General features: G+C 38.8%; 1 protein-coding gene across 2 annotated transcripts in view; it reads left to right on the plus strand.

Moving 5' to 3' along the window:
- Positions 1 to 7,963, plus strand: part of jag2b (jagged canonical Notch ligand 2b) — a 33,650-nt gene extending 25,687 nt beyond the window's left edge. For both annotated transcript variants that reach the window (XM_083562056.1, XM_083562055.1), the window contains 13 exons: positions 649 to 808; positions 893 to 1,054; positions 1,148 to 1,261; positions 1,351 to 1,578; positions 1,682 to 1,798; positions 1,956 to 1,983; positions 2,713 to 2,798; positions 3,197 to 3,310; positions 3,452 to 3,567; positions 3,809 to 4,060; positions 4,145 to 4,276; positions 5,456 to 5,606; positions 6,712 to 7,963. In XM_083562056.1, the coding sequence (XP_083418182.1) occupies positions 649 to 808; positions 893 to 1,054; positions 1,148 to 1,261; positions 1,351 to 1,578; positions 1,682 to 1,798; positions 1,956 to 1,983; positions 2,713 to 2,798; positions 3,197 to 3,310; positions 3,452 to 3,567; positions 3,809 to 4,060; positions 4,145 to 4,276; positions 5,456 to 5,606; positions 6,712 to 7,220 (2,169 nt within the window). In that variant the 3' untranslated portion in view covers positions 7,221 to 7,963. The remainder of the gene's footprint in view (positions 1 to 648; positions 809 to 892; positions 1,055 to 1,147; positions 1,262 to 1,350; positions 1,579 to 1,681; positions 1,799 to 1,955; positions 1,984 to 2,712; positions 2,799 to 3,196; positions 3,311 to 3,451; positions 3,568 to 3,808; positions 4,061 to 4,144; positions 4,277 to 5,455; positions 5,607 to 6,711) is intronic.
- The last annotated feature ends 16,702 nt before the right edge of the window (positions 7,964 to 24,665 follow it).

Here is a 24,665-nt window from a genome sequence, read left to right on the forward strand (position 1 = left end):
TCCCTAATAAAATAAATAAATTCGACGGAGCAGAGGGGTGGCCACAGACAGCCCAATTCAGACACGCAGCAGGGGAAGAATGACCAGGCCGCAGCCCAACAAAACGCCTTACATGGCAACTGGCAGGATCGGTCCCACTAAGTGTCTTGTTTGAATTTACTCCAAGTTCATCCCTCTTGAAGATGTTTTGTCTATAATGGAAACTGGAAATATAGTCCTGACAAAGTGTGGAGCTAGTGGCTTGCACAAGAAGAGCAGATTTTTGTCCAAAGTATTCCCTGCCCTGAATTCTGAAATATCGTGCAAATGTTGGGACCTAACCCTAGCCCCACTCTGTCTTATGTTATTTATGTGGCCTAGAGGTCAAAGCTAATGAGTAAAGAAGGATAAATAAGTACAGCTTTATAGTTTGTTTTGCTCAGTCTCAGGTGTGAAGGTGACATCACATTCATCCTCATCTGTAAGATGCTGGCAGGCTTCCACAGTTTACGCCGCTCTGTTTATCACTATCATTTAAGAGGATTTGAGGCTTTAGGAGCAAAGACCCTAAATAAGGCCTTGCTCACCTTATCTGGTCCGCTGCGCTGTTTGTTCATTCATTCTCCATTTTGCTTATTCTTTTGCCTTTTGTTTTGCCTGTGTGTGTAGGTGCAAAGCCGGAACACAAATCTTTGTGAGCACAATCCGTGTAAGAATGACGCAACCTGCCATAGTATGCTGGGAGATTTTTATTGTGCATGCACTGAAGATTACGAGGGGAAGACCTGTGCAGATCGCAAGGACCACTGCAGGACTGCCCCCTGCCAAGGTAATTGATATATATATATATATCCTGATTTATGCTCTACAGTACATAGAAAAAACTCTGATCACAGTTCTCTCTGGCTCACAGTAATTGACAGCTGCACAATCACTGTGGCCAGCAACACCACAGCTGGAGTGAGGCGTATCTCATCCAATGTATGTGGGTCTCATGGCCACTGTGTCAGTCAGCCCGGCGGCAACTTCACCTGTACTTGTGATCCTGGCTTTACTGGCACTTATTGCCATGAAAGTGAGTCTTTCTACCATCTTGTCTCTTCTATAATTCGCTTTGTTGTACTTGACATGTTTTCTTACCCCAGCAATCCCTCATTTTCTCTTTCAGACGTCAATGACTGTGTGAGTAGCCCATGCCAGAATGGCGGAACCTGCATAGACGGTGTCAACTCTTTCCAGTGCTTTTGTCCTGATGGCTGGGAGGGCAAACTCTGCGACCTCAGTGAGTTCAACCGGCGTTATCATCACCATCACCTCCCTTCTCAACTGTCCCCTCTTGGTTCGGTCTCACATTGCTCTCCTATCTTTTAGATGTGAACGAGTGTAGCAGGAACCCATGCAAGAACGGTGGCCACTGTCAAGACCTGATCAACGACTTCTACTGTGAGTGTGCTGACGACTGGAAGGGAAAGACATGCCACTCACGTGAAAGCCAGTGCGACTCTAGTACTTGTGCTAACGGGGGCACCTGCTATGACCATGGAGACACCTTCCGCTGCGCTTGTCTGCCAGGCTGGGGTGGTCGCACCTGCAACACAGGTAAGCTTTCTGACCCTCTGATGTTTAAACATTGGAGTGAAGTATTATGTGGATTAAGCTGAATTGAAAATACTAATCTGATCCTATTCTTTATGTGCTTCAGCAAAGAACAGCACGTGTGCATCAAGTCCGTGTGTCAACGGAGGAACTTGTGTGGGAGGAGGCGACACGTATACCTGCATCTGCAAGGATGGATGGGAGGGACCTACCTGTTCACAGAGTCAGTACCTAATTTCTTTTTCTTTTTTGTTCTATTTCCACTTCCCATACTTAAAAATTTTATAATTTATGTTGTTTTAAAATAATATATTAAATTAATACAAGATTTTACCTGACTGACCTTTTCTTTTTTCTGTTTTTTTCTCTGTCCTTAACAGATACCAATGACTGCAACCCTCACCCTTGGTAAGTGAGCAGCATCCCCGCCTCCACCATATTTACTCTGTTCTAATCAGGGCTGTTGGTGGTTCTGTTGTCCCTGCTGTCTGGGGTGACCCTCCCCTTCCCTGTACAACACCACCAGCTGTGAATAACCCCTCTTGCATGGCTTTCTGCCCAGTTTTACCCCCCGTTCTTGCCTTCCATTCTCTGTGAACGGATATGGAGGAGGAGGAGGCTGGACAGGCTGAAGGATGGGAAGGGGTGTTGTAAAGCCAAGGGAAGATCTCCCTTAAGCCAACACATGGGAGAGCGCAGGATGGTTTTAATGGAGCACACAATAGAACCGATGGCCCTAAAAGGGTGCCCCCAGCGGTGAGGGCTTGAGGGATTTGGGAGGAGGAGGCGGGATGACTCTTTCTCCCGTAGCCCTCGTTGCCCTCCTGCCATTCTATCCCACTGACCCGCAAGCAAGGGATTGTAGATAGGGACGGGAAAAGGGAGGAGGGGACAGGGAGGGTAGCCCAGCATGAGGCCAGCAGGGATTAGCATCTGAAAAGTGCAGTATTGATGAATGGGATGAGGCCTTTTGTAACCTTTCCTATCTTGCTCTGTATCTTTAGTTCTCTCTCTTTCTCTGTTTCTCTTTGCTTTCTTTTATGTTGCTTCATTTCTGCCATAAAGCGCATAAATTATGTCCAATCAGTGCTGTCTTAATAAATTCCTTTGACAATTCTGCATCTACTCTTTCTGCAGCTATAATGGAGGAATCTGCGTGGACGGCGTGAACTGGTTCCGATGCAAGTGCGCCCCAGGATTCGCCGGGCCTGACTGCCGCATCAGTGAGTATCCGCGAAGAGGAAAAGTGGGAACGATGAATGCCAAATTACAGAGCATCCTGTGTACTTTGACCTCTTTGTGGAGCAAAGGTTAACCCTTGCTTACACGTAGACAGAAGAGATGAATTATTTAAGGGCTGGAAGAAATTCCTCGCCGCTGTCCAGGAGCTGTCTCTTTGTCTCATCCGACCGTTGATGCCTCTGACAGAAAGTGGTCTCCTAAGATTCCATTTATTTTCCTGACTTAATGTCTGGAAAGCCATCCCAGGGAGCTGTATATATGACTCACTGTGTATTCGTACATTATCAGACGTTTGAATTGCGCGTTCCATAGAAGTCAAATATATTTTATATATACTTACAGTTCATATACTTTAATATACAGACAAATGTTTTCTCAGACATTGACGAATGCCAGTCGTCTCCCTGCGCATACGGATCTACGTGTGTGGACGAGATCAACGGCTTCCGTTGCATATGTCCACTCGGCCGCTCTGGACCTCGATGCCAAGAGTGTAAGTTACTTTTCTGCGCTGCCTTCCAAGTATAAACCAAATCCCTGTTCTATATTGAGATGAGCTATGAGTATTGTCTAATACTGATTGTCTTATATTTCAGTATAAATTGATTTCGAGATTCTCTTTTGTGTGATCCAGTCATAGGCATTGGGAAGACGTGTCATTATACTGGCCTGCAGTTTCCTCATGGCAGCCGCTGGGAGGAAGACTGCAACACCTGCCAGTGTATTAATGGCAAAGTAGAGTGTACAAAGGTAAAAGTGACCTTTTTCTCTGACTACTTTGACAAATTAATTAGTATTTTGCACGGAACAGCGCTAGACTTGCTATGTCATCATTTTATTGTGCAAACAAATGGCAATTCATTGTTTGGGATGCGAAGTGTTGGTTTTAGTGTAAGAATGGCCTTGAATGTGTAATTATTTTATAATAATAGAAATAGATATTTTCACTTAATTGTGGGATTGACCTCGAATTTGTGTAACCGTTTGTAAGGTGGTGTGTGGCAGACGGCCCTGCCTACTCCCAGGAGCCCCCGGGAGGGAACATCACATGTGTCCAGCGGGTCGCGAGTGCATAGAGCATGACTTCCTCACCTGCCTCTCTCCCCCGTGCCACCACTGGGGCTTCTGCTCAAGTCCTGACATCCAGCCAACTTTTCACACCAAGTGTGAACCCAATACAGGCTACCTGGGCAACAGCTGTGCACGAATTACACTCATCTTCAATCGAGACAAGCTACCTACAGTGAGTATGGAATTTATTAACATTAATTTAATAGCGGATGGGCAAATAGTATGCTCGGATAGTAACTACTGATGCCTCACTTAGGGTACGACAGTGGAGAATGTATGCTCGGAGCTGAGGTACCTGGCTGCTACACGGAACCTTGCCAAAGACGATGCTCTGTTGATTCTTTGTGAACTCTCCTACTCTAACCAAGATGCAGTAGAAGTAGCCATGGTAAGTCATTTATTAATTTTTGTCTTACAGGGTGTGTGTGTGTGTATGTGTGTCGACTGTGAAGATCCCTGGTTACAACATACACTTGAGTCCACCGAGTTACTTTTAAAAGCGCACACTATATATCCAAATCTATTGGCATTCATATTGAGTTGTTCCCCCTTTGCTGCTTTGACTTCCTTGTCTTTTTCAGAAAGATTTTTACTAGGTCAGGGTCATTGTCTGACTGGAACATATTTGGTAGTTCTCGATTCAGTTCTCAATCAGTTCTAAACAAACTGTTTCCAGAGGTTTTTGGAAAACCCAGTTATGAGCATTATGATCATGTGTCCACATGCAGTATAGTGTGTATTGCCTCTGCAAATTGGGTCTTTATGTTGAAATGATTTATATTGAGCATTTCCCACAGACGCCATGTCCAGTATCCCTTTTACTTCAGTCTGCATTTTCCTGCAATACACAAAGCCTGTAATTTGACTTTGAAGAGGAAACGGAAGTAAAAACCACAGGTTCCGTCTTTGTAAATCTGTCTTTCCCCTATGAATGGGGCATGCAGTGTCAGTAGCTCAGTTTGTTTATTTAGTTTTCCAGCGATTTATCTGACCGGCTCCATTATGAGTTTTGAGATGCGTAACTGTTTGGATAATCGTGTTCATAAGCTCATTTTCATACATGTAATGCATCTGAAAGCTTTGCATCTCAGCGTCTTTTTATGAGTCATTGTGGCTTATGTGGATTGCTAAGTGCCTTTGCTCTGATATGGATTTATGTGCAATACACACATTAGAACAAGCTGACTCACAGCTTCATTGAACTGCTGAGGTATGCTGAGCTGCAGGTCTTTGCATGTTGGAGATTGAATAAAAATCAATAGGACTGAGGCATGAAATGATTGTAATCACTGCAAATACTGGCTTCCTCCTTCTTCTCATTTGAACTCACATGCTTACACATTCGCTGTCCAATGTGTCTCCATTTCACTTTTTTAACAAAACTCACTTTTCTGTACAGTGTATTTAGATGGCCAATACACGTTCTCTTACTCTCTATTAGGATCTCCTGCAGGGTGCGTCTTTTGCTACTTCCTCCTGTCTTGCTGTCAGCCTGTCTCTGCACACACACACACACACACACACACACACACACTTTTCTAACATTTCCAGTGTTGGCTCTGTTCAGTCCTTCCAGCAGGATGAGCAGCCTGACCACAGTCGGATCCAGGAGGCGGCCAGCACCATCGTCAGCACGCTGTCCAAGCGCCACAACAGCACCATCATGCTGGCTGTCATCGAGGTCAAAGTGGAGACTCAGGTCGTGCCTCAGTCTGTGGGTGAGTGTCCACCAATTCACACAGATTAAACGGTTATGACGGGGGGGCGTCTGGAGAGCAGAGCCCATAAAGCCAGTGTGATTCATCCTCTTTTCTCTCACTGTAGTCGACACTGCATGGGACTAGCATGACTAAGCTGAAGTCACTGTCTGCGTGCTTTCAGGCAGTAAAGACTCCTAAAGAGTCCTAAATGACAAGGCTTTCTCTAATGGAAGTTCAGTAATTTTTACGAGCCAAAAGGTTAAAAGTTGCCTCAAATCTTGAGAAGCTTTGAAGTAGAAAAAGGGTGGATTTGCTTCTGAGTCTCGTTCCTCTTAAGATAATTTTTTGTTCTTTGTTCTTGAGATCATCAAAGAATGAATTAGTTTGACATTATTAAATAATTACTGATACATTAGTGATTTTCAGATGTTTTAGTAATTAGTTTTTAATATTATTTATTATTATTATTATTTGTTTATATGTTTACTTCAAATAAGTACAAGTATTTGGACTCCTGACTTTCCCAGCCATATTTGGTTATTTCCCAAAACTACATCGGATGTCTTTGGGTCCCTGGTGGTCTAGTGGTTAGGATGCGGCGCTCTCACGGCTGCGGCCCGGGTTCGATCCCCGGTCAGGGAATCAACCCCAGCCACTCTCAGTACTCCCAAGCCCGGATAAATAGGGAGGGTTGCATTAGGAAGGGCATCCAGCGTTCAAACATGCGGAGGATCCGCTGTGGTGACCCCTAATGGGAGAAGCCGAAAGAAAGTTACATACGATGTCTTTGGATGCAGTAGAATAAAATGTTCTCTTCACTTAAACTAGGAGACCCAAAACTTCTCCAGCATGGCAATGCCCCTGTGCAAATATGCCGTACTTGATGAACACGCTTGTGTCTGAATGAGCACAAATCTCTCAATCGCTCACAAATTTTCTCAGAATAGTGGAGGGATTTATAAGAGCAAATATGGGACTAAATGTGGAATGTGATGCTCAAAAAGCACATACTGTAATTATGACCAAGTGTCTGCAAAAGTTTAGCAAAATAGTGTCGTCTTTACATTACAGTATTTTTTTTATAAATAATCATAAAGAAAAATGCTGCTTTCTTTGTACGCAGATTACCTGGTGCCCGTGCTGTGCGTGGTCTTCTGTGCGCTCTGGGTGTTCTGTGTGATCGTGTGCGTGTGGTGGACACGTAAGCGCCGAAAAGAGCGTGAGAGGCGTGCACCTGTGGAGGAAAGCGTCAACAACCAGTGGGAGCCACTGCGGCCGGTGACGCGGCAGCAGCACAAGGACAACCGGGATGCTGAATACGAGCGCACCAAGCTGATGGGCAACGCCGAGCGGGTGTGCAAAAGCAGTGATGAAGATCAGCTGGAGGAAGAGGATGGCGAAGAAGAGGAATTAGAATTGTGCGAGGAGTGGTGTGGGACAGAAGGCGGCAAGAGGCCTATCCAGAATTACTCAAAAGCAACAGTGCAACTAAACAGCGAGCTGATCTGCACCACACACAGCAGCAATGCGCCCCTCAAAGCCCCCCACCGGACTGCCTGCAGCCTCAAAGGCAACCTCTGGAAAAACAAAAACAGCACCACTGACCAAGACCCCAAAGACCTGAATGTATAGATGCTATTGCACAGACCCGGACACAGAGAGAGGCTCTTTTTCTGACAAAGAATACAACAGACTGTTGGGTTTAAAAGAGAGAGAGAGAGAGAGAGAAATAAAGAGATGGAGAACTTTTTTTTCCCACTTTTTCACCTTCTTTTTATTTAAGTGGAGATATTTTGAGTCTGAGATTTTCCCCTTGATATATTTTTTATTTCTGTACAGTTGAAGTGAATTTGTTTTTCTTTAAAAGAAAAGGGGAAGAGATTTTTTTTTTTTTTTTTTTTTTTATGTACTGCTGAAAAAAATTGAGCAGGAAATTGAGGAAAAACTCAACTGTGTAAAGACGTTTTCGTTGCTGTTTACAGATGATTCTGGTTTCGTTCTGTTGTGAGTGGCCTGTATTTTGGATTGGGCGTGCCACTGAAGTGCTTTGGCCCTATAGACAGAAGTGAGAACTTCTCTGGATTTTTTTTTTTTTCCCCCTCCCTCGTTCATCTCGCCACCTCTCTTCGCTCCATGCTTGCCTTACTCAGCTCGCAGGTCGGTGCCTGCGAAGTGGCCTTGTTTTTCTCTTGTGTCTGTTGTCTTGGCTGAACACTCCTTAAGCGATAAAGGATTGCAGTATTTTGAGTTGGTAGCAAGTGCCTTCTGACAAGCCCGTTGCGTCTCTCGCTGCCGAGGTCAACCCCAGTAGATCACAAAGGGAGCTTGTCTCCCGTTTTGTACCACCGAGGTATTTGATCAAAGAAAGAAAGAAATCTGTAAATATTTGTACATAGTAAAGGAGTCGCTGTGTATATTTGAATTTAGTAAATTAAGACAAGTCACACTTTTTTTATTACTATTATAATTATGATTGAAATTATTATTATTATTATTATTGTTATTATTATTATTATTATTGTTATTATTACTTGGGTTTATATTTGTTTTGTTTTGAATTAATTTTTTTTGTTTTTTTACAATGCCATTCCTTTTATTTATGCCAGTTGACATAGGCAGGTTTTATACAAGTATACAGCATCCCACAGTCAAAACAGTAATGTAATCAAAGTTCATCTTTTTTTTTTTTATGTTGAATGATTTTCACCTTGACGCAAGTAATTCTTTAAATTTAGGTGGTTATATTGTGGCGTGTGTTTTTGCTTTTGTTTAAAAAAAAATAATAATAATTAATAGTAATCCTCTGTGCCCCTTTCAGCATCTTCCCTTCCTTGCCGTCATAGAATTCTGGAAACCTGCAGAAATTACTGATATGTGTCGAGGCCTATGGGGCCAAATGCACCTTTGTTTTATGGTGCTGCTGGTCTCTTCTATGATGTGAAACTCTTGTTTTGCTCAATCTGGTTGCTCCTTCTTTTTTTTTTTTTTTTCATGAAGGGAACAAATTTTGTTGTAAAGCAGTTTGTGTTTGAGGTACCAAATCCCCCCCAAAAAATGGATTACCTCAGAAGTGGCTGAATTATTTTTTTTTTTTTTTCCCTTACAGTTTCATGTTGAATATTACTCTTGTCAGTGGCTTCTCACTGCCACATATAAGAGGATTCAAAATAAAAGAATTGAAATGTTATCCTGAATTAATCTGAACAACTGGTAAAATACTAGAATAAAAAGCTGAATGTGCATTATGGGACGGAATCGGTCAGGGTCTAAATATGATTTGAAAAACCAAAAGAACAAAAAAAAATCTTTCTCTTTTTTTTGTACAGAAGAATTGCTTTGCAAATGTTTGGTTTATTTAGTCAGATTTATGTTTGTTCTTAGAAATAAATCATACTATTTATTAAAGCATTTTATATCAATATGCTCAAGAAAAACAGAGTTTTGGTATTTAGTGTGAAATTAGCATTTATTATAGTTTTATTCCAAATTTCTTATGTGGAATAAGAAGGGAAAAGAAATCCTTTTAGCAGTTTTCTTTTTCATAGCTCTTCTCCTCAAATCATTTACCATTGCTAAGATTATAGTATTGGGACAAAATAATGAAACTCTCGGTTGAGTTTTATATCAAATCAACCTTTATAAATAACCCTCCTTGCCCTTGATGGAGCCAGAGGTGAGGAGCAAGACAATCAATACCGGAACTGTCTTCTTCCAGTCAGGACGGCCCTGGGAGGAAACAACCAATAGCATCGGCTCTCCTGTTCTCGGCTGACTGCATGCAGGCCAATGGGATCTTCTGGTTTCTTGTGGCTTCATCCATTCTAAATGTTTCATGAGAAACTGTATGATGATGCTGAGAGTTTGTTATGGTTTTGTCTCATGATCTGCTACTAATGGGATGCTTTCACTGGTGGAATAATGGTGTCCGGTTTCGCATCTCTGCAGGGAGGGTTCAGGTTGTGTAGGTGTTTCTAATACTGTAATTTGCTTCATTTATGGTAGTGCGTCAGGGGAAAAAAAGCTGGGGGAATTAAAATACAGCACGCTTAATAACTGCATTAAAGACCTGACTATGTTTTGGCACAGTTAGGAGTATATTGGGCTTGTGCTTCACATATATTAGACAGACCTTTTTTCATTTAAATGCCCTTAAAATGATCAGCACCATTCTTAAATGTTTAAAAACATTTTTAATTAGTAAGACAAGCTCTCTTGCAAAAAAAATATATGTACAAACACATTAATGAACTGTTTAATGCAAAATAATATTTTTGAAAGCTTTTTATTATTTGCTCATCCTCAGGAACTCATTTATACCATGTCCTGTTTCCCTGGGGTATTAATATAAGGTTGCACACATTTGGAAAATCCCACTCATCAATTACTGGGGGAAAACAACAAAGAACTTTCAGCACATCAGCGATTGATTGGTTGTTGCTAATTGAAGGTAATGTTTTTTGTTTTTTTTATTTAACGAATTAGCAGTTCAAAATATTACAGCATTTATTGGTGACAAAAACATGTCTAAAGTGGTTGGAAATCTGCAATGAACCTTTCTGAGCACACAATTAAAATGAGAGATTAAAGATGAATTGATTGCTGTGGTTGTTTTACTGTAATAGCAATGAGAGAAGCATCTTCTATAAAATGCAACAGAAACCCAGCAAGCATCATTAGAACTAAATTAGAACTGGGAGGTGGTAGCTAAGTGGATGGACTTGAACTAATGACCTTCAGAGATAAAGTCCCACCCACACCCAGCTGCCACTCCTGGGCTCCCGAGAAAGATCCTTAGCCCCATAGCTGCTGAGTTGTATGAATGAGATAAATGTAAATTGCTCTGGATTTGCCAAATGCCATAAATATAAATATAGAGCTGCAATTGGTTGTGTCCTGTGGTCAGATAAGACCAAAATCATACCAACGAACAAGGCCCTAAAACACCCAATGTACAATTTGGGGATGGATTATCTATACTTTTTGGACTATATTGTGGCTGGTGGTTCAGGGAACAGCTTAGTACTTCAGCCTTGGATATTTCAGCCTAAATCCTGGCTCGCCAGTTTCAATAAAATCAGAACATACTTTAAAATCACAAAATCTTAGCTTACTATTGTCTCTGGATTTGATCCCTCTTGAAAGTCTGCAAGTCGCAAATGTAGTGCATTTCTCTGTTGGGTATTACCAGTACAGACTGTTCTTAGAAAAAAAAAACCTTAAACAAACCTTTTTTTTTTCCATTGTTATGGCATTTATATATATATATATATATATATATATATATATATATATATATATATATATATATATATATATATATAGTATATACTTTTAATATACAGTATAAGTTTCTGTTAGTTGTCCTGAAGGGTGCCAATAATTCTGCGGGGTTCGGTTGAAACTGACATCATCACCATTGTTCACCTCGGCACTACTCATCACAGACATGACACATCATCTGGGAAATGCCACACAGAAGTCAAGGTTTTCCGCTCTGCCTCTAATCAAAACGACTCATTTACTCGGTTCTGATTTTTGCCCACTATCACATGTGGTGAGAGGCATAAAGCTGCTCCATATCTCCCTGTGTGAGACTGCAGCATGTGGTTGAAAGCTGACACCGGATTCCTGGAGCGTCTCTCGGCAGTCAAGGACGTCTGACCCTCACACATTTATAAACACAGTGTGTGTCTATGATGACCTGAAATGCCAGGTACGCCCATCTCAAACAGCCGCCCGTCTGCTGTCAGAGCCTTCAGATGCTACGGCCACTCCTCCTTCGCAAGCTCCCTCTTCCTTTATTTTCTGTTTCAAAGGCCCAAAATTGGTTATTTCACTGATTATAGTCCGTTATGCCTTCAAGGTTCCAAGCACACTGGCAAGTTGGTGCAAGAAAGAGGCTGTCAGAAGTACAGGGATGAGAGTTTGCTGGAGAGTCAAATCCATTTAGGTTGACTCAGGCTTTGGTAAAGCTTTGATGCAACACAGATACTAAACCTGACGGCTGATCAAACAGCCACACTTCTCACATTTATTATCTGCTATATAAAAATCTGACTCTACAACACATTTCTGCTTCTCTAACAGCTAGAACATAACATGAACATAGGTGAGTCCCTTGAAACTTGTCTTGGTTCACCTTCAGCTTCTTAACACAGACTGCATTTTTTTTTACCTAAATAAACATTTCTGTCAGATGCAAATTCGAAAATTGTGTCACTTTATACATTTCATCTGTTGGTTAGTCATTTGTGTATTTATAAATATTAACTCACAAATTTGTTTCTTTTTATTAGAATTTATTTTGTTTGAAATTTGAATTGAATTTGTAGTACTTTTAGTTACATTGACAAGCAAAAAAAAAGTATTTTATTCAGACTTTTTGCAAATATTCTTTTAGAATAGACTTTTTTTATTCTCATCCAGCCATTGCCTGTATGCTAACATCGAAATAAATGGCCTAGGCACATTTAGTTCTTACATTCCAGTTTAAAACCATCCAATGTTCATCAGTGTGGAATTTCTTTTTCTTATCAAGAATTGTGCCAGTATGTTTGCTGTGACCTTGTGCTGCAAAATGGAGTTAGGGCTATAGCTGTCTGTGGGTCTGAATATGCATAAACCACAATAGCTCACTGTTGACCTTGAGGATGACTGCCCCTGGCCCTTCATCAATAAAGTCTTTCAAGTTCATGGAGAAAGTAATGACTTATTAAATAAGCCATCTCCTTTGTTTTCCTAAGAGGCATGAACTCCATTCGATCTATAAAATCATGTGAGGTTAGTTTTGCTAATTAAATTGCTGTCCTTGCTTAAGATGGCCATTTACATTGCTAATGCCAGGTAAGATTCCTTTAGCATATTTGGTTTCCTTTAGATATTTCACTGACTACTGAGTCATGAGAAACTATGTAGAATTAGTCGTACAATAAGCATGACTAGCTCATGAGCAGGAAAGCAAACTGTTGATATCATTAGTCACCAGCCAACATTGTTTAATTTCAGACATTATTTCATGGTTAAAACAGATTAGGCATATCATTAAATTCAAGTAAATACTTTCACCCGAGCATGTTTAAGAATATCTTAAGCAAAATAATAGCTTGACGTACATTTTGTTAAAAAGGAACAGTGCAATTTACAAGATTGGAGAGAAATAAAAAGAGTTCAGAGAAAAAAACATAGTATGTGGTTTGTCTGAACATTGGTCTCTTGAGTAACGCTGAATATTTTAGACATCAAAATGTATTTTTAAAAATGTATAGCTCCCAGCTCATCATATTGCATTGCAAGATTTGTTCCAGTACATAAATGCTTATATTAACTGCATACATTTATAGCTGCATCTGTGTAAACCTGTAGGATCTGTTAAACAAGCCCACCCCACCCAAATTCCTGCCTCCCCACTTTATCATGGATTTGTAAAATCACATCACACACTCTTATTATTTGTGTGCAAGCTAATAGATTGCTCTTTCAATGAGCTGTAGTTCTAGACATTACGGTTCAAAATTCATGCAGAGATATTTGAACCGGTGTTTTTGGACTCGTGTTACATCCACATTAACGCTGCAATGATTATGTAACTTGTGGTGTGATCTGTGACCTGTAAGGGCAGTTATTATAAAAACTGCCTGACTAAAAATGTGTGTAGCCTGTGGAATGAACAGGGCTGGCACTGGAGAATAGATAGCCCAAAGGGTTAGAGAGCAGAATGCTCAAACTGACAGATATATGGGCTTCCCTAAACTCACAGAGGATACTAGTTAGGCTATAGGTGTTTGAAGAGAAAAGATGAAATTGAAATAAAGATCAATTATGGAATTCATAAGGTTTAATTAATTTTATTGCACTGCTAAATCAGACAGTTTGATGAATGGAGGAGCATTCAGAATACAAGACTAATATAAATTCAACTCTTTTTGGTGGCTTTATCTTAAAAAGTGTTTCCATGGTTTTCTTGAAAATGTACTTGTAAAAACAAAAAAAAGGGAAAAAATGCTGATGATTATGTCATTAAAAAAAACACCAGGGACTAATTAAACTTTAAATGATTTTTTTTTTTTTTAAATGATGATTTTATTTGGGAAATAATTTTGTTTTGTTTCACTATTGTTCTACTTTTGCGGAATGCTTCTGCATATGACAAACCGAAGGAGAGTAAAATGACACTGCTGGTCACTCAGCTGCCAGGCTTCATATTACACAAACACAATATATTACATTGGTGAACCAGTTACTCATATGTCAACCAATTATGTGGGAGATGTTTACGTTAACAGAAGCTGCATAATCTTGTGTGATTTATAACGCTGTATACCCCACATGTATAATGGTATTAACGTCTGAAAGGCAATACAGTCCATATAATACAGTTTGCCCATGCTGCATTAATAAATTATTCAGTTGCACTATTAAAGAAAACTCACACAGACAGCATACAATTTGGGCATAAATTGTTAAAACATCCTTCGAGTCAAAAAATGTTTACTCATAAGTTGCTCTAAAAAGTCTGCTCTGAGCTGGGACTGTCAGGACTTAACAAACTGGCAAACATCTGCTGGGGTGATTGCCCACAAGGGTGGTCACTGACAATGTGTTTAGATACCCCTTTTGGCTTTTAACCTCTCCCCATGTATTACGATCCATCATAGTATTGGATGTTTGTCTACGTAAACCAACTGCTGTGCTGGCTGCAGTAACATCAAGCTTGATGCCGTGTAGCATAGACACAGAGTTTGAAAAATTCACAGTTTCATTTCCAAATGTTTGCATCATTATATCTTGATGTGAAATTGTATAACAAATATTGTAATATGATACCAAAAAATAAGATCATTAAAATTTGTCTCCTGACTAGAAAAAGGTTTTTTTCATCTCATCTGAAAGCAATTAAAAAAAAAAATGTAATTAGTGTTTCTATAGTTATTACCTAGCTATTATAGTATCTTCACTATAATATGAGCCAGATGAATAGCAGATGAACTCCACCTAGGGGCCTCTGCTCCAGAGATTAGGCATGGATTATGCAGCTGAGCCTCATGGGTTCAGGTTTTTGGCAGCCTAATAAAGGTCACGAGCCCCATATGATTGTCACCTCCAAATAAAAGTTCAGTAAGTGATGTTTTTACACTGTATATAATCCCCTTTTTTCTAAAAGAAAGAAAAAGAAAACACACCCATAGATTAAGGATTTCTTTACTGAAACCCCCAACATGAAAAAAAGCCAATTGTGTGGTCAGTTTGATTAGAAGCAGAATGTTGGTTTGAAGAATTTACAATCTGTAGCCAACAGTTCCAAGAACCTGCAGAGATGTTATTGTTCCAGATGAAGAGATAAACAAAAAAAAAGAATAAAGAACAGACAGGCCAGTGTAAAAGCCCTTGTCCACTCGCCCACCATACTGAGCTGTTGTCTTTGGTCTGCTTTGCTTCCTCCTCATCAGGCCAGATCTATCTATTTTATGACCAGCTGAAATTCAGATCTCATGCTTTTCTCAAAATCCAAATGGAACGATTGGGGACCACTGTCTTGGTATATGGAAATAGTCCAACAGACATCAAAGAGAGGAGTTTCCAAAATATACAGTGTGTGTCAGATTCAGCTCTCAAATATCCACAGGTTCTCTTTTCCCCTGGACATCAAAAAGAACTTGAAAGAGATTTGGCGATCCTGATGTAACTTATTCAGTAACCATTCCAGTTTTTTTCCTTTTTTTAAATAATTCAATGCATTTTAACAACCATGTGTGAGCCTTGTTCTGTTGCTCTTGTCTGATTTTTTTAATCCGAGCTTGGCAAGGTCATACTGACAGCTTAGACAATTGATGTCATTCTACATCAGTAGATTCTTTGTACAAGGTTTGTTGCACAAGACATTTTAGGTCAAATACAGCATATTTGCTTTGAATAGACCTAATGGTTTTGTCAGCCAGTGCAGCAATGCCCATACCTGTTTCTGAGGTATGAGGAAAATGTGTTGGAACAATAAATATCTATATAAATACCTGTGCTGGTACAATAATATCTGATATCAGAATGCATCTCAAGCACAAATGCAATATTCATAAAGCTATTGCATAATGCAGACTGAGTCATGTATATTTTCTTTTAAAAGTGAATTCTGTGGAATAATAATACATTTCAAGTAGAAGCAAGCTCATTTTCTAGCAAATGTATAAAGCTACAAATGAAATTAGCGACTAAAATCCTGCCTACATTTGACATCTCTATTTCCTTCTTGGTTTTTTCATTATTCAGGAATCTAAATAGGGCTTAAAACAAATGACTTGGTAACAACACATTCCTGTATCAGTTTAGACATGTTTTTCAGTCATACTCTGCTCTTGTAAACTAAATCTTCCAAAAAGCAGAGTATAAAAAAATTGGGTGTGATAAATTACATTCTTTGATAATATGATATTTTGCGATCCAAGTAATCTTCTATTATTAATGGGGTTTTTTTTATTAGTCCTCTGTGAGCCATGATGGATCCCATTATGCATTTCAAAATGCAAGTAACTAGTTTGCTAATAATACAGAATTGTACATAATACAGATCTGTCACATCTTAAATGATCTTCAGCTATCCAAATAACGCTTAAAGAATCAATTTTTTCTGAGAATGTACTGTCTATCAATCTGCAGTTCTGGTCATAAGTCTATTTTTCATTCCTCTTACACCCTTTTTTTCTGTTGAGAGAGTGAAAAAACTTCACAGGGAACTTTATCAGTTTGAGTTGAATTAAGATGAAGGAGTTGTTTGCATGCCAAAGTAAGGTTGGGCTTCAGTATCTCTGGACTTCTGAGCTGAGTCCAACAGATGTTTCATTTTCACAGACTTATTTCTACAGAAGGTTGAGGAGTGGTGTCTCTCTCTCTAAGGGAAGACGATTTTGTAGAAGTAACCTTAATCTGCCAAAGGTTACATGCTACTCTAGTGCTGACTGTGATGAGCTAATGGCTTTTCTAATCGATGTCCAGATGGGACCTGAGGAAGTTCTAATGCAACTGGGTTTTGGCAGCCTGGTTAGTCTTGCTCTCAAAAGATATCATGGTGGCACAAACAGCTGGGGTTGGCAGGTTCTTGTGTAAATGTTGGCTGGTCCCCTGACTTGCTGCCAGAGGTGCAGCACTTTGATCTGGAGGATTTGCCTCCAGATGTGGCGGTTGCTGCTGTCTAAATGCTATCTTTGGTTAAACTGAAGGTGTGCTTTCCTTCCTGGCACAAGATCAACTCCCTGAATCGGCATCACTTCAGCTGTCTCACATGCTTTAGATTTCTCTCACATCTGAAACATCTTTTAGTACTTTACCCGATTTGAAAACTGGTAGGCTTTCCAGTTATTAATTCCAACTGAGGAAGTGTCATCATCTTACTTTCAGAAACACTGTCCAGCTGGGCCAGTAAACCGTGCATGACTACATAGGCCAAGGGTGAGTGTTAAATTTTTAGAGAGACCACAGCAAGATAGCAGTTTTAAACCAGAACCATGTGTTGGCAATGATTATGCAAAATAGGTAGTGGGGAAATGAGAACTGTTAAAACACTCTTTTATGTCATCTCCATAAAATGCCACTAGTTTTGCCCCATACCATGTTATAAGAAATGGTCTTTTCATCTTAGAGACAATTCACTGAAGCTGCTAGAGAATGTACAGTATTGACCACAAAAGACACCTTTTTATTCCTGTTCCTGTCAATGTAAAGTGTGCTTATATTCACTGTAAAGAATATCTGTAAGACTTACAATCCCTGCCTAATAGTGTCTGAGCCAGAGAGACACTTTGTTCAGCACATCATACATCATACATCATAGCAACAACATGAAAACCCTTCAAGTTAAATAGATAGAAAGTGACAATGAGAAAGGTGAGGGAGACAAAAAAGTGAGATGGCAGACTGCCAAGGCACGTTACACTACTTATTACATAAAGTTTGGTAGTGTAGCACTACATTAATCAGGGATATGTGGAGTAGGCTGACTGGTAAATAATAACATTAAATCCACAAGCACTTTGGCTGACAAGACGGTCAAGGAAATGTCTGCATCACTATGAGTTTCATTATTCCTTTCCCTGAGACTCAACGCCATAATTAGAAAAAGGCAATTTGTTAGTGCGTTCCCTCAGGAAAGTGTGGTATGGGATGATACATTATATATTTGTTTATTGTACATCACATGGTACCTGATGAGATTCCTGGAAGCCAATAGTTTGCAAACTCTAGGGGAGTAGTGTACGATGTGTATTCTCAATACCGCATGACATGCTTCACTTTAATAATACTTTTTTACTATAATTAAACAATTGTACATAGAATAATAAAGACTATAGCAATTGTACACTGTTAAGGCATAAGATTATGACCGCCTATTATTGTGTTGGTCCCGGTTTTGCTGTTAAAACAGTTCTGACCCATCGAGCATTAACAGCATTAAATTCTTCAGCAATCTGAGCTACAGAAGCTCGTCTGTTTGACCAACTACACAGACCAGCCTTCACTCCCTATGTGCATCAATGTGCCTCGGCTGCCCATGACCCTGTCGCCAGTTTACCACTGTTCCTTCCGTGGACCACCTTTGATAGATAGTGACCACTGTAGCCCGGGAACAGCCCACAAGAACTGCAGTTTTGGAGATGCTCTGACCCAGTCGTCTAGACACCACAATTTGGCCCTTGTCAAAAATTCTTACGTTTGCCCATTTTTCCTGCTTCTAACAAATTAACTTGGAGGACAAAATGTTTACTTGCAACCTAATATAGCCCACCCACTAACAGGTGCAATGATGAAGAGATAATCAGTGTTATTCACTTCACTGTTCATAAACATAATGTTATAATGTCATAATGTCATAATATTATAATGTTTTGCCTCTGTGTATTTGTATGCTGTCACCAGATTCACTGGGGTTTGTTGATAGTAGAGTGTGACCATTTTATGTCCCAGGGTACCTTTATCCTTGCATTACCTTTAGCTAAACCTTTTAATCATGCTTACATAGCTAGTCCTTGGAATCCCTGCATGCACACTAAGCACAATGTACATCCACTCAAACCACTACAGGATAAAAGCATACCTAGACCTATTTTCTCCCTCCCTCCCTCTCTCTCTTTAAAGTTTCTAGCCTAAATTAGCCTTTTATCTGCTGTGAGGTTGCTGTGGATAGTGGTAAATTAACGCCCTAAGATGACTGCTAATGGTCTCATTTGGTTAGGCTACTGATGGCACTGGAATCTACCCTCTGGTCACATTCATTATACAATGGAAAAACTCATCTGAATATGATAAACTCTAAAAACTAACCTAATGATGCAGAAAAATGAAGCACCACTGCAAAATACCCACTAAATTGATGAACTTTGAACCTTTGCAAACCTGCATGCAGAGAAGTGACAAATATAAGAGGATGTATAAATCACATTTCGAGACATAATTAGATGTAAAAGCAAACCTGTGATTATGAGCCCCTCGAAACAAGCCCAAAATTGTTTCAGGTCAGATTTTATTATTCGAGCAAAGTGTAAAAATGCCCAAAGTTACTATGTAGGTAACTTGGCAATTAAAAGCAATAGGCCCACATTCAATGAGCTAATGTTGGTGACCCAAGGGTGTGTGTGTGTGTGTGGGGGGGGGGGGGGGCAATGTGTACAATCCCATTTTCATAAAAAGGAATATTTTTTAAATGAAAATAAAAACAGAATGCAATTATTTGCAACTATTATAAAACCATATTTGACTCATAATAGAACATAGAGGACAGATCAAAATGTTATTCTAGGGAAATGTACAATTTTAAGTATATAATTAAATTTTGAATTTGATGTCTGCAACACATCCCAAAACAGTTGGGATAGGGGGCAACACTAGGCCAGAAAAGTAAAACTAAAAAAAAAAAACAGCTGGAGGAACATTTTGCAACTAATTGGATTCATTGGAAAAAATCAGTAATATGATTGGGAATAAAAAAGAAGTATTTTAGAGAGGCAGAGTCTCTCAGAAGTAAAGATGGACAGAGGTTCACCAATCTGCAAAAAAAAAAAAAAAGAAATGCACTACAAAATGTGGAACAATTAAAAAAACAATGTTCCTCAACATAAAATTGCTAAGTCTTTCAACATATCATCATCTACAGTACATATTATCACCAAAGATTAAGAGAATCTGATGGGACAAGGGCAAAAATTCATATTGGATGCCCATGATATTCAGGTGGCACTGCATTTAAAAACAGGAAAGATTCTGTAATGGAAATCCCTGCATGAGCTCAGGAACAGCTTCCAGAAATAGTTTTCATTAAACACGGTTTGCTGTGTCACCTACAAATTTAGGTTAAAACGCTTCTCTGATGGTATGGGAGTGCATTAGTGACTCATTAGGACAGCTCGTTCATCTGGAAAGGCACTGTCAATAATGACAGGTATATACAGGTTGTAAAGCAACATTTGCTTTCATCCAGATAATGTCTGTTTTAGAACTTAAATTTCAGCTAAACCAGGCTTAATGGAATACGGCATCTATTTCAATAGTTGGACAGAGTCTGCCTGCCTGTCTGTCCGCAGTCCAGACCTGTCACCAATTAAAAACATTTGCAACATCGTGAAAACAAAAATATGATAAAGAAGACCTAGGAGTGTTAAGCACCTAAAATCCAGGACCACTGCTCCCAAAACTCCAGCAACTGGTCACCTCATTTCTCAGCCATATACAGACTGCTACATGGCCCTGTCACAACTTTTTGAAAATATGCTGTTGCTATCAAATTTAAAGCCTTTGTACTGTTGCGAATATACTGTATGAGTTTCTAAGATTTGCAAATCATTGCATTCTGTTTAATTTTACTTTTTACACAGTTTCCCAATATTTTTTGAATTTGGGGTATAACATTATGCATAAAAGTTTTGCATTACATTTTGTCATTATTGTATAATTGTATTATAATATCATATCATAAAGTATAATATATGGTTAACATTTTTTTTTTTTGTTTAATTTATAAACTTTGTTAATCCCTCTTTTACCACTTAATGGAGTCCTTGAAATAATGGCAAAATGATGGGAAACAGATTTGTAACCATGTCACACTGAACAATCGGCTGGTCAAAAGATTCACAGCACATCAGGAGACCTGTACCATTGATTATTGCTAAAGATAAACCTCCTGCAGGGGCAATGGCTTGGCTGTCCTCTAATGTAGTTTATTTCTCTCTACTTATTTTACTGATTCTCCTGTATCTCTTTCACCTTCTCTCTCTGCTTCTCCAGCTGCACTGCTGCCCTGCCTTCTACACCCAGGAGTATGATCACACTGTGCTCACTGAATGTACCATCACAAAGCAGGGAACTGATGCAATTCTTTAATATATTTTCAAAGCACTAAAATGTCTCCTCAATGATGTCCAAAGATTTTCAGTATCAAGTAACGAGGGCAGGGATGTGTGTCAAGCTTTTTTGGATCTTCAGTTTGCCTGCAGAGTTGAAGGAGGAGCTTAGCAAAATGTGGGAATGGCCAGTCTGCAGCCCCTCTGCAGGGTGATTTGTTCTGTGAATAACACATGAAGAAGGACATAGATTTGCATCTTCAATTGTTTAAATGACACAAATCACACACCCAAACCCTTTCACCCACATATCTCAAATAGTCAAATTGTTAGGTCATTCTTTCCTAACATTTCTGTGAGGAATGCTTTTGTTTATATCTACTATATTATACCACATGGTAGATTTTTGGTCATAATGTTCAAGCAAAGCATTTAAAAATCTGTAAAAATTTTTTAAATGTCAACAGTAATAAACAACTTGTTTATTATTTTCAAAGTACAGCTCCTAAAATTAAATGATTATTTTTACTACAGCAATTCTTATGACAAAACCTTTTTTCTTTTAATATTATTTATCTATTTATATTTTAATTCATAAACAGACCCACTTACTCACTCACTGCGTTGGGTCCCAGTGAATATGTGAATAATTAATACAAATATATAAATACGTTTTTAAAAAAATATAATACATATAATCATGTTGTGTAAGATCTGCAAAACAAGTTTTCAGCCTGTCATGTTGCAGATACAACAACAATCACAAAGCAAACCACCATTCTGAATAATTTCCTGTGTCAGAACCCTATAAAGACATAAATAACAATAGTGTCATTCCAGACATGGTAAATAAACATTTTTTCACACCCTCCAATACCTCAGCTTGTACCTTCCTGAAATCTTATTTATTATTGTTGTGTTTAAGAGAGAATATAGAATAACAACCTACTTGTTCATTACATGTTAACAATCATGTGACAAAATTTTCTCTGTTGTTTAAATACAAATCCTTAGAGTCCTAATTTTTCAAAGATAATTTGAAACTCCCTTTCCCTTTGCAAAACCAAATATTTTCTCTGTATTACCCCCACAAATCACTTTCACTAAGTTTCACAATCCAGGAATGGCTCCTAAACTGATTCACATTGTTATATGATAGATGTATATGATGATATTTCAGTCTCAATAGTAGATATCTTTATGGCTACTTGATCTTTCCTAGTTTTAAATAATACACACTTCAGTTTGTCTTTTTACTGCATAAAAGCCCACTGCTGGTTTCCTGTTTTTAACTGCTAATCTTCTAAATTAGAGTCACACTGTTCTGTCTAAAAAACCACTACACTTTCCTTAAGTTCTACATCGAACCATCTGACCTGTGTGTACATTTGGTATTTGCCTGATTTCACAAACTTGATATGGATAGTGTAGGGAATAAGGAAATAAAATTAAGGGAACATGTTCATCTTTACTGCAGTCTTTCCTTGTTCTGGAAATGGGATTATAAGTATGTTGAGATGTAATGGGGTTAATAATAAAAGGCCTTCATAACTATTATTATGATTATAAGAAGCCTTTTGGATTGTTTCTATAAGCTAAATAATTGAGAATGGACATTATGAGCCTTCATGCAGCCTAATATAACTTTTATTACAGCCTGTTATTGAAAAACTTCCAAACTCACATTTCAAAGGTACTAGAGATCATTCTAGTAATAGATTTTTATTTAGTGTGAATCAGGATTTTTACAGCAATTATTTCACTTATCCATAAAATCTGGACTTACAGATGCTTCTAATTTTGTTTAACTTGTGTGTGTGTGTGTGTGTGTGTGTGTGTGTGTGTGCTTGCGTAAGTGCGTTTCATATTTATCTTATCAAGAATATTATTATTCACTGTAGTAGTATCTATAATAGCTGTTAAAACAATAGTGTCAACTTTATTCAGGCAGCAAAAAGAACAAGATTAATTAATAATCATGGCACAACATTACACAGAAGAAAATGCTGGATTAAAAGCTTAGTTTGAGTATTTATTTAGGATTTTATAATGTAGGGTTTTCCCCCTTTATTTTCTTTCCACATATGAGCCATTGTTCATTTTTTCTTTGTTTGGTTTAGTTAAAGTACTCTCTAAGTTTATGATTGTAAAACAACCTCCTGTCTAAATGGAGAAATTTTTCTCCCAGCCTGTAAGTTCTCATAACTGATTACAGAAAGTTCTATAATGTGTATTGTAGCAAGGGAACAATGTCATTTCCATTGTAGGAACTCTGGGTTCCTGTTGATAAGCTGTTGGCTGTTCGTAGCCAAGTGGTGTTTATGTGCATTTAGACATTGGGTAAAAACAATCTTTCAGTCGAACGGGACAGCAGTGTTGGTGTATAAATAGCCAAGTGTGGATAAACATCAAAGGACTAAAAATTCCTTGAAACAAAAAGGATTTTAAACCATGGTCTGAGATTGATGGATTCAAGACTCATCATGCTGCATTCTGTGCTCTAGGGGGAAAAAAAGTTTTCTTATAGGTTCTTTGGAAAGTTTTCCAAATTTGTATAGGTTGGATAGTTACTTTGGATAGTTACAATAATCCTAGTGAGGTATTTCAATAGTATAAGAGAGAAAAACAGAAAACATTACAACCCCACTCTCAACATTGTTCAGTTTAAAAATATATTGTGTATACTTTTCATCAGATTAAGGTGAATAATTTGTGGTTGAGGTAGCTCAGTGTAAAGATGTTGGATTTTTGATTGGAAGGTCCTAATTTCAAATCTTACTACCACCAAACTGCCACTGCTGGCCCTTTAGCACGGCCCTCAACTGCTCAGTATAAATGAAATAACTGTAATTTGCTCTAGATACGGCATCTGTACTTCACAAATACCAGGAAATTCAGAAATTAGATCATGATGTGGCATTCGTGTACAGTAACTGCAAGCACAAACCTGAAGTCACAACTTGCTCAACTTACTCCCTAAACAGTCCTCAAAATCTAATGATGCAAAAAGAAATGGGAGTCCTTCCTGGCCTGGTCACCCCACAACTCTCTCCAGTACTATTTCACAGCAGACATGTTGCAGCAAATCATAGAGAAGCCATGTAGTTTGTCTGTATCTACAGGCTACATAATGATGCTTCATGCTGTGATGGACGGCTGAATGGCGCCTAGAAAGCCACTCTGGTCATTTTGTCCATGGCAGCAGTTCCTGGCTCTGTTACAAACGGGTTCCTTTGCTTAACACACAGATAATACAGATGAATACTGACAGTAGTTTGATAGCCATATAACTTCATGTGTTTGCTGAGTGACCATGCATAAAGGATGTACTGTAGATACTAGTCTAATGCTCTAAATATCTCCCTCTATCTGGCCTGGGACTTTCTTTGGATCTTATTTGTTTTCTTTTACCTTTGAAGATCACAACAAGAAATTTTTACGTCTCCAACTGAATGACTTATTTGGAACTATAAAGGCCAGTCATCTCTTTGGAGTATGTTCTTGAATGTGTTCCATGTTGACACTCTAAATATAGCCACAGTTCCCGACTGGATGTTTACAGCACCCCCTCAACACTTGATCATATGACTGAAGGGGGGAGAGTGAGAGCAGAGGAGTCTAGAAGGGTGGCGGATTGGCCACTGTATAATATAGTAGCCAGGAATCAAGCAGGACTTTAGACGGTGCACACTAAACTGCGTACATGATTTCTGCATTCTTTGGACAACATTCAAATTATGACCAGTTTATAACTTTG

The sequence above is a fragment of the Silurus aristotelis genome, assembly GCF_946808225.1.
Source record: "Silurus aristotelis genome assembly, chromosome: 15".
In the NCBI taxonomy this organism is placed as follows: Eukaryota; Metazoa; Chordata; class Actinopteri; order Siluriformes; family Siluridae; genus Silurus; species Silurus aristotelis.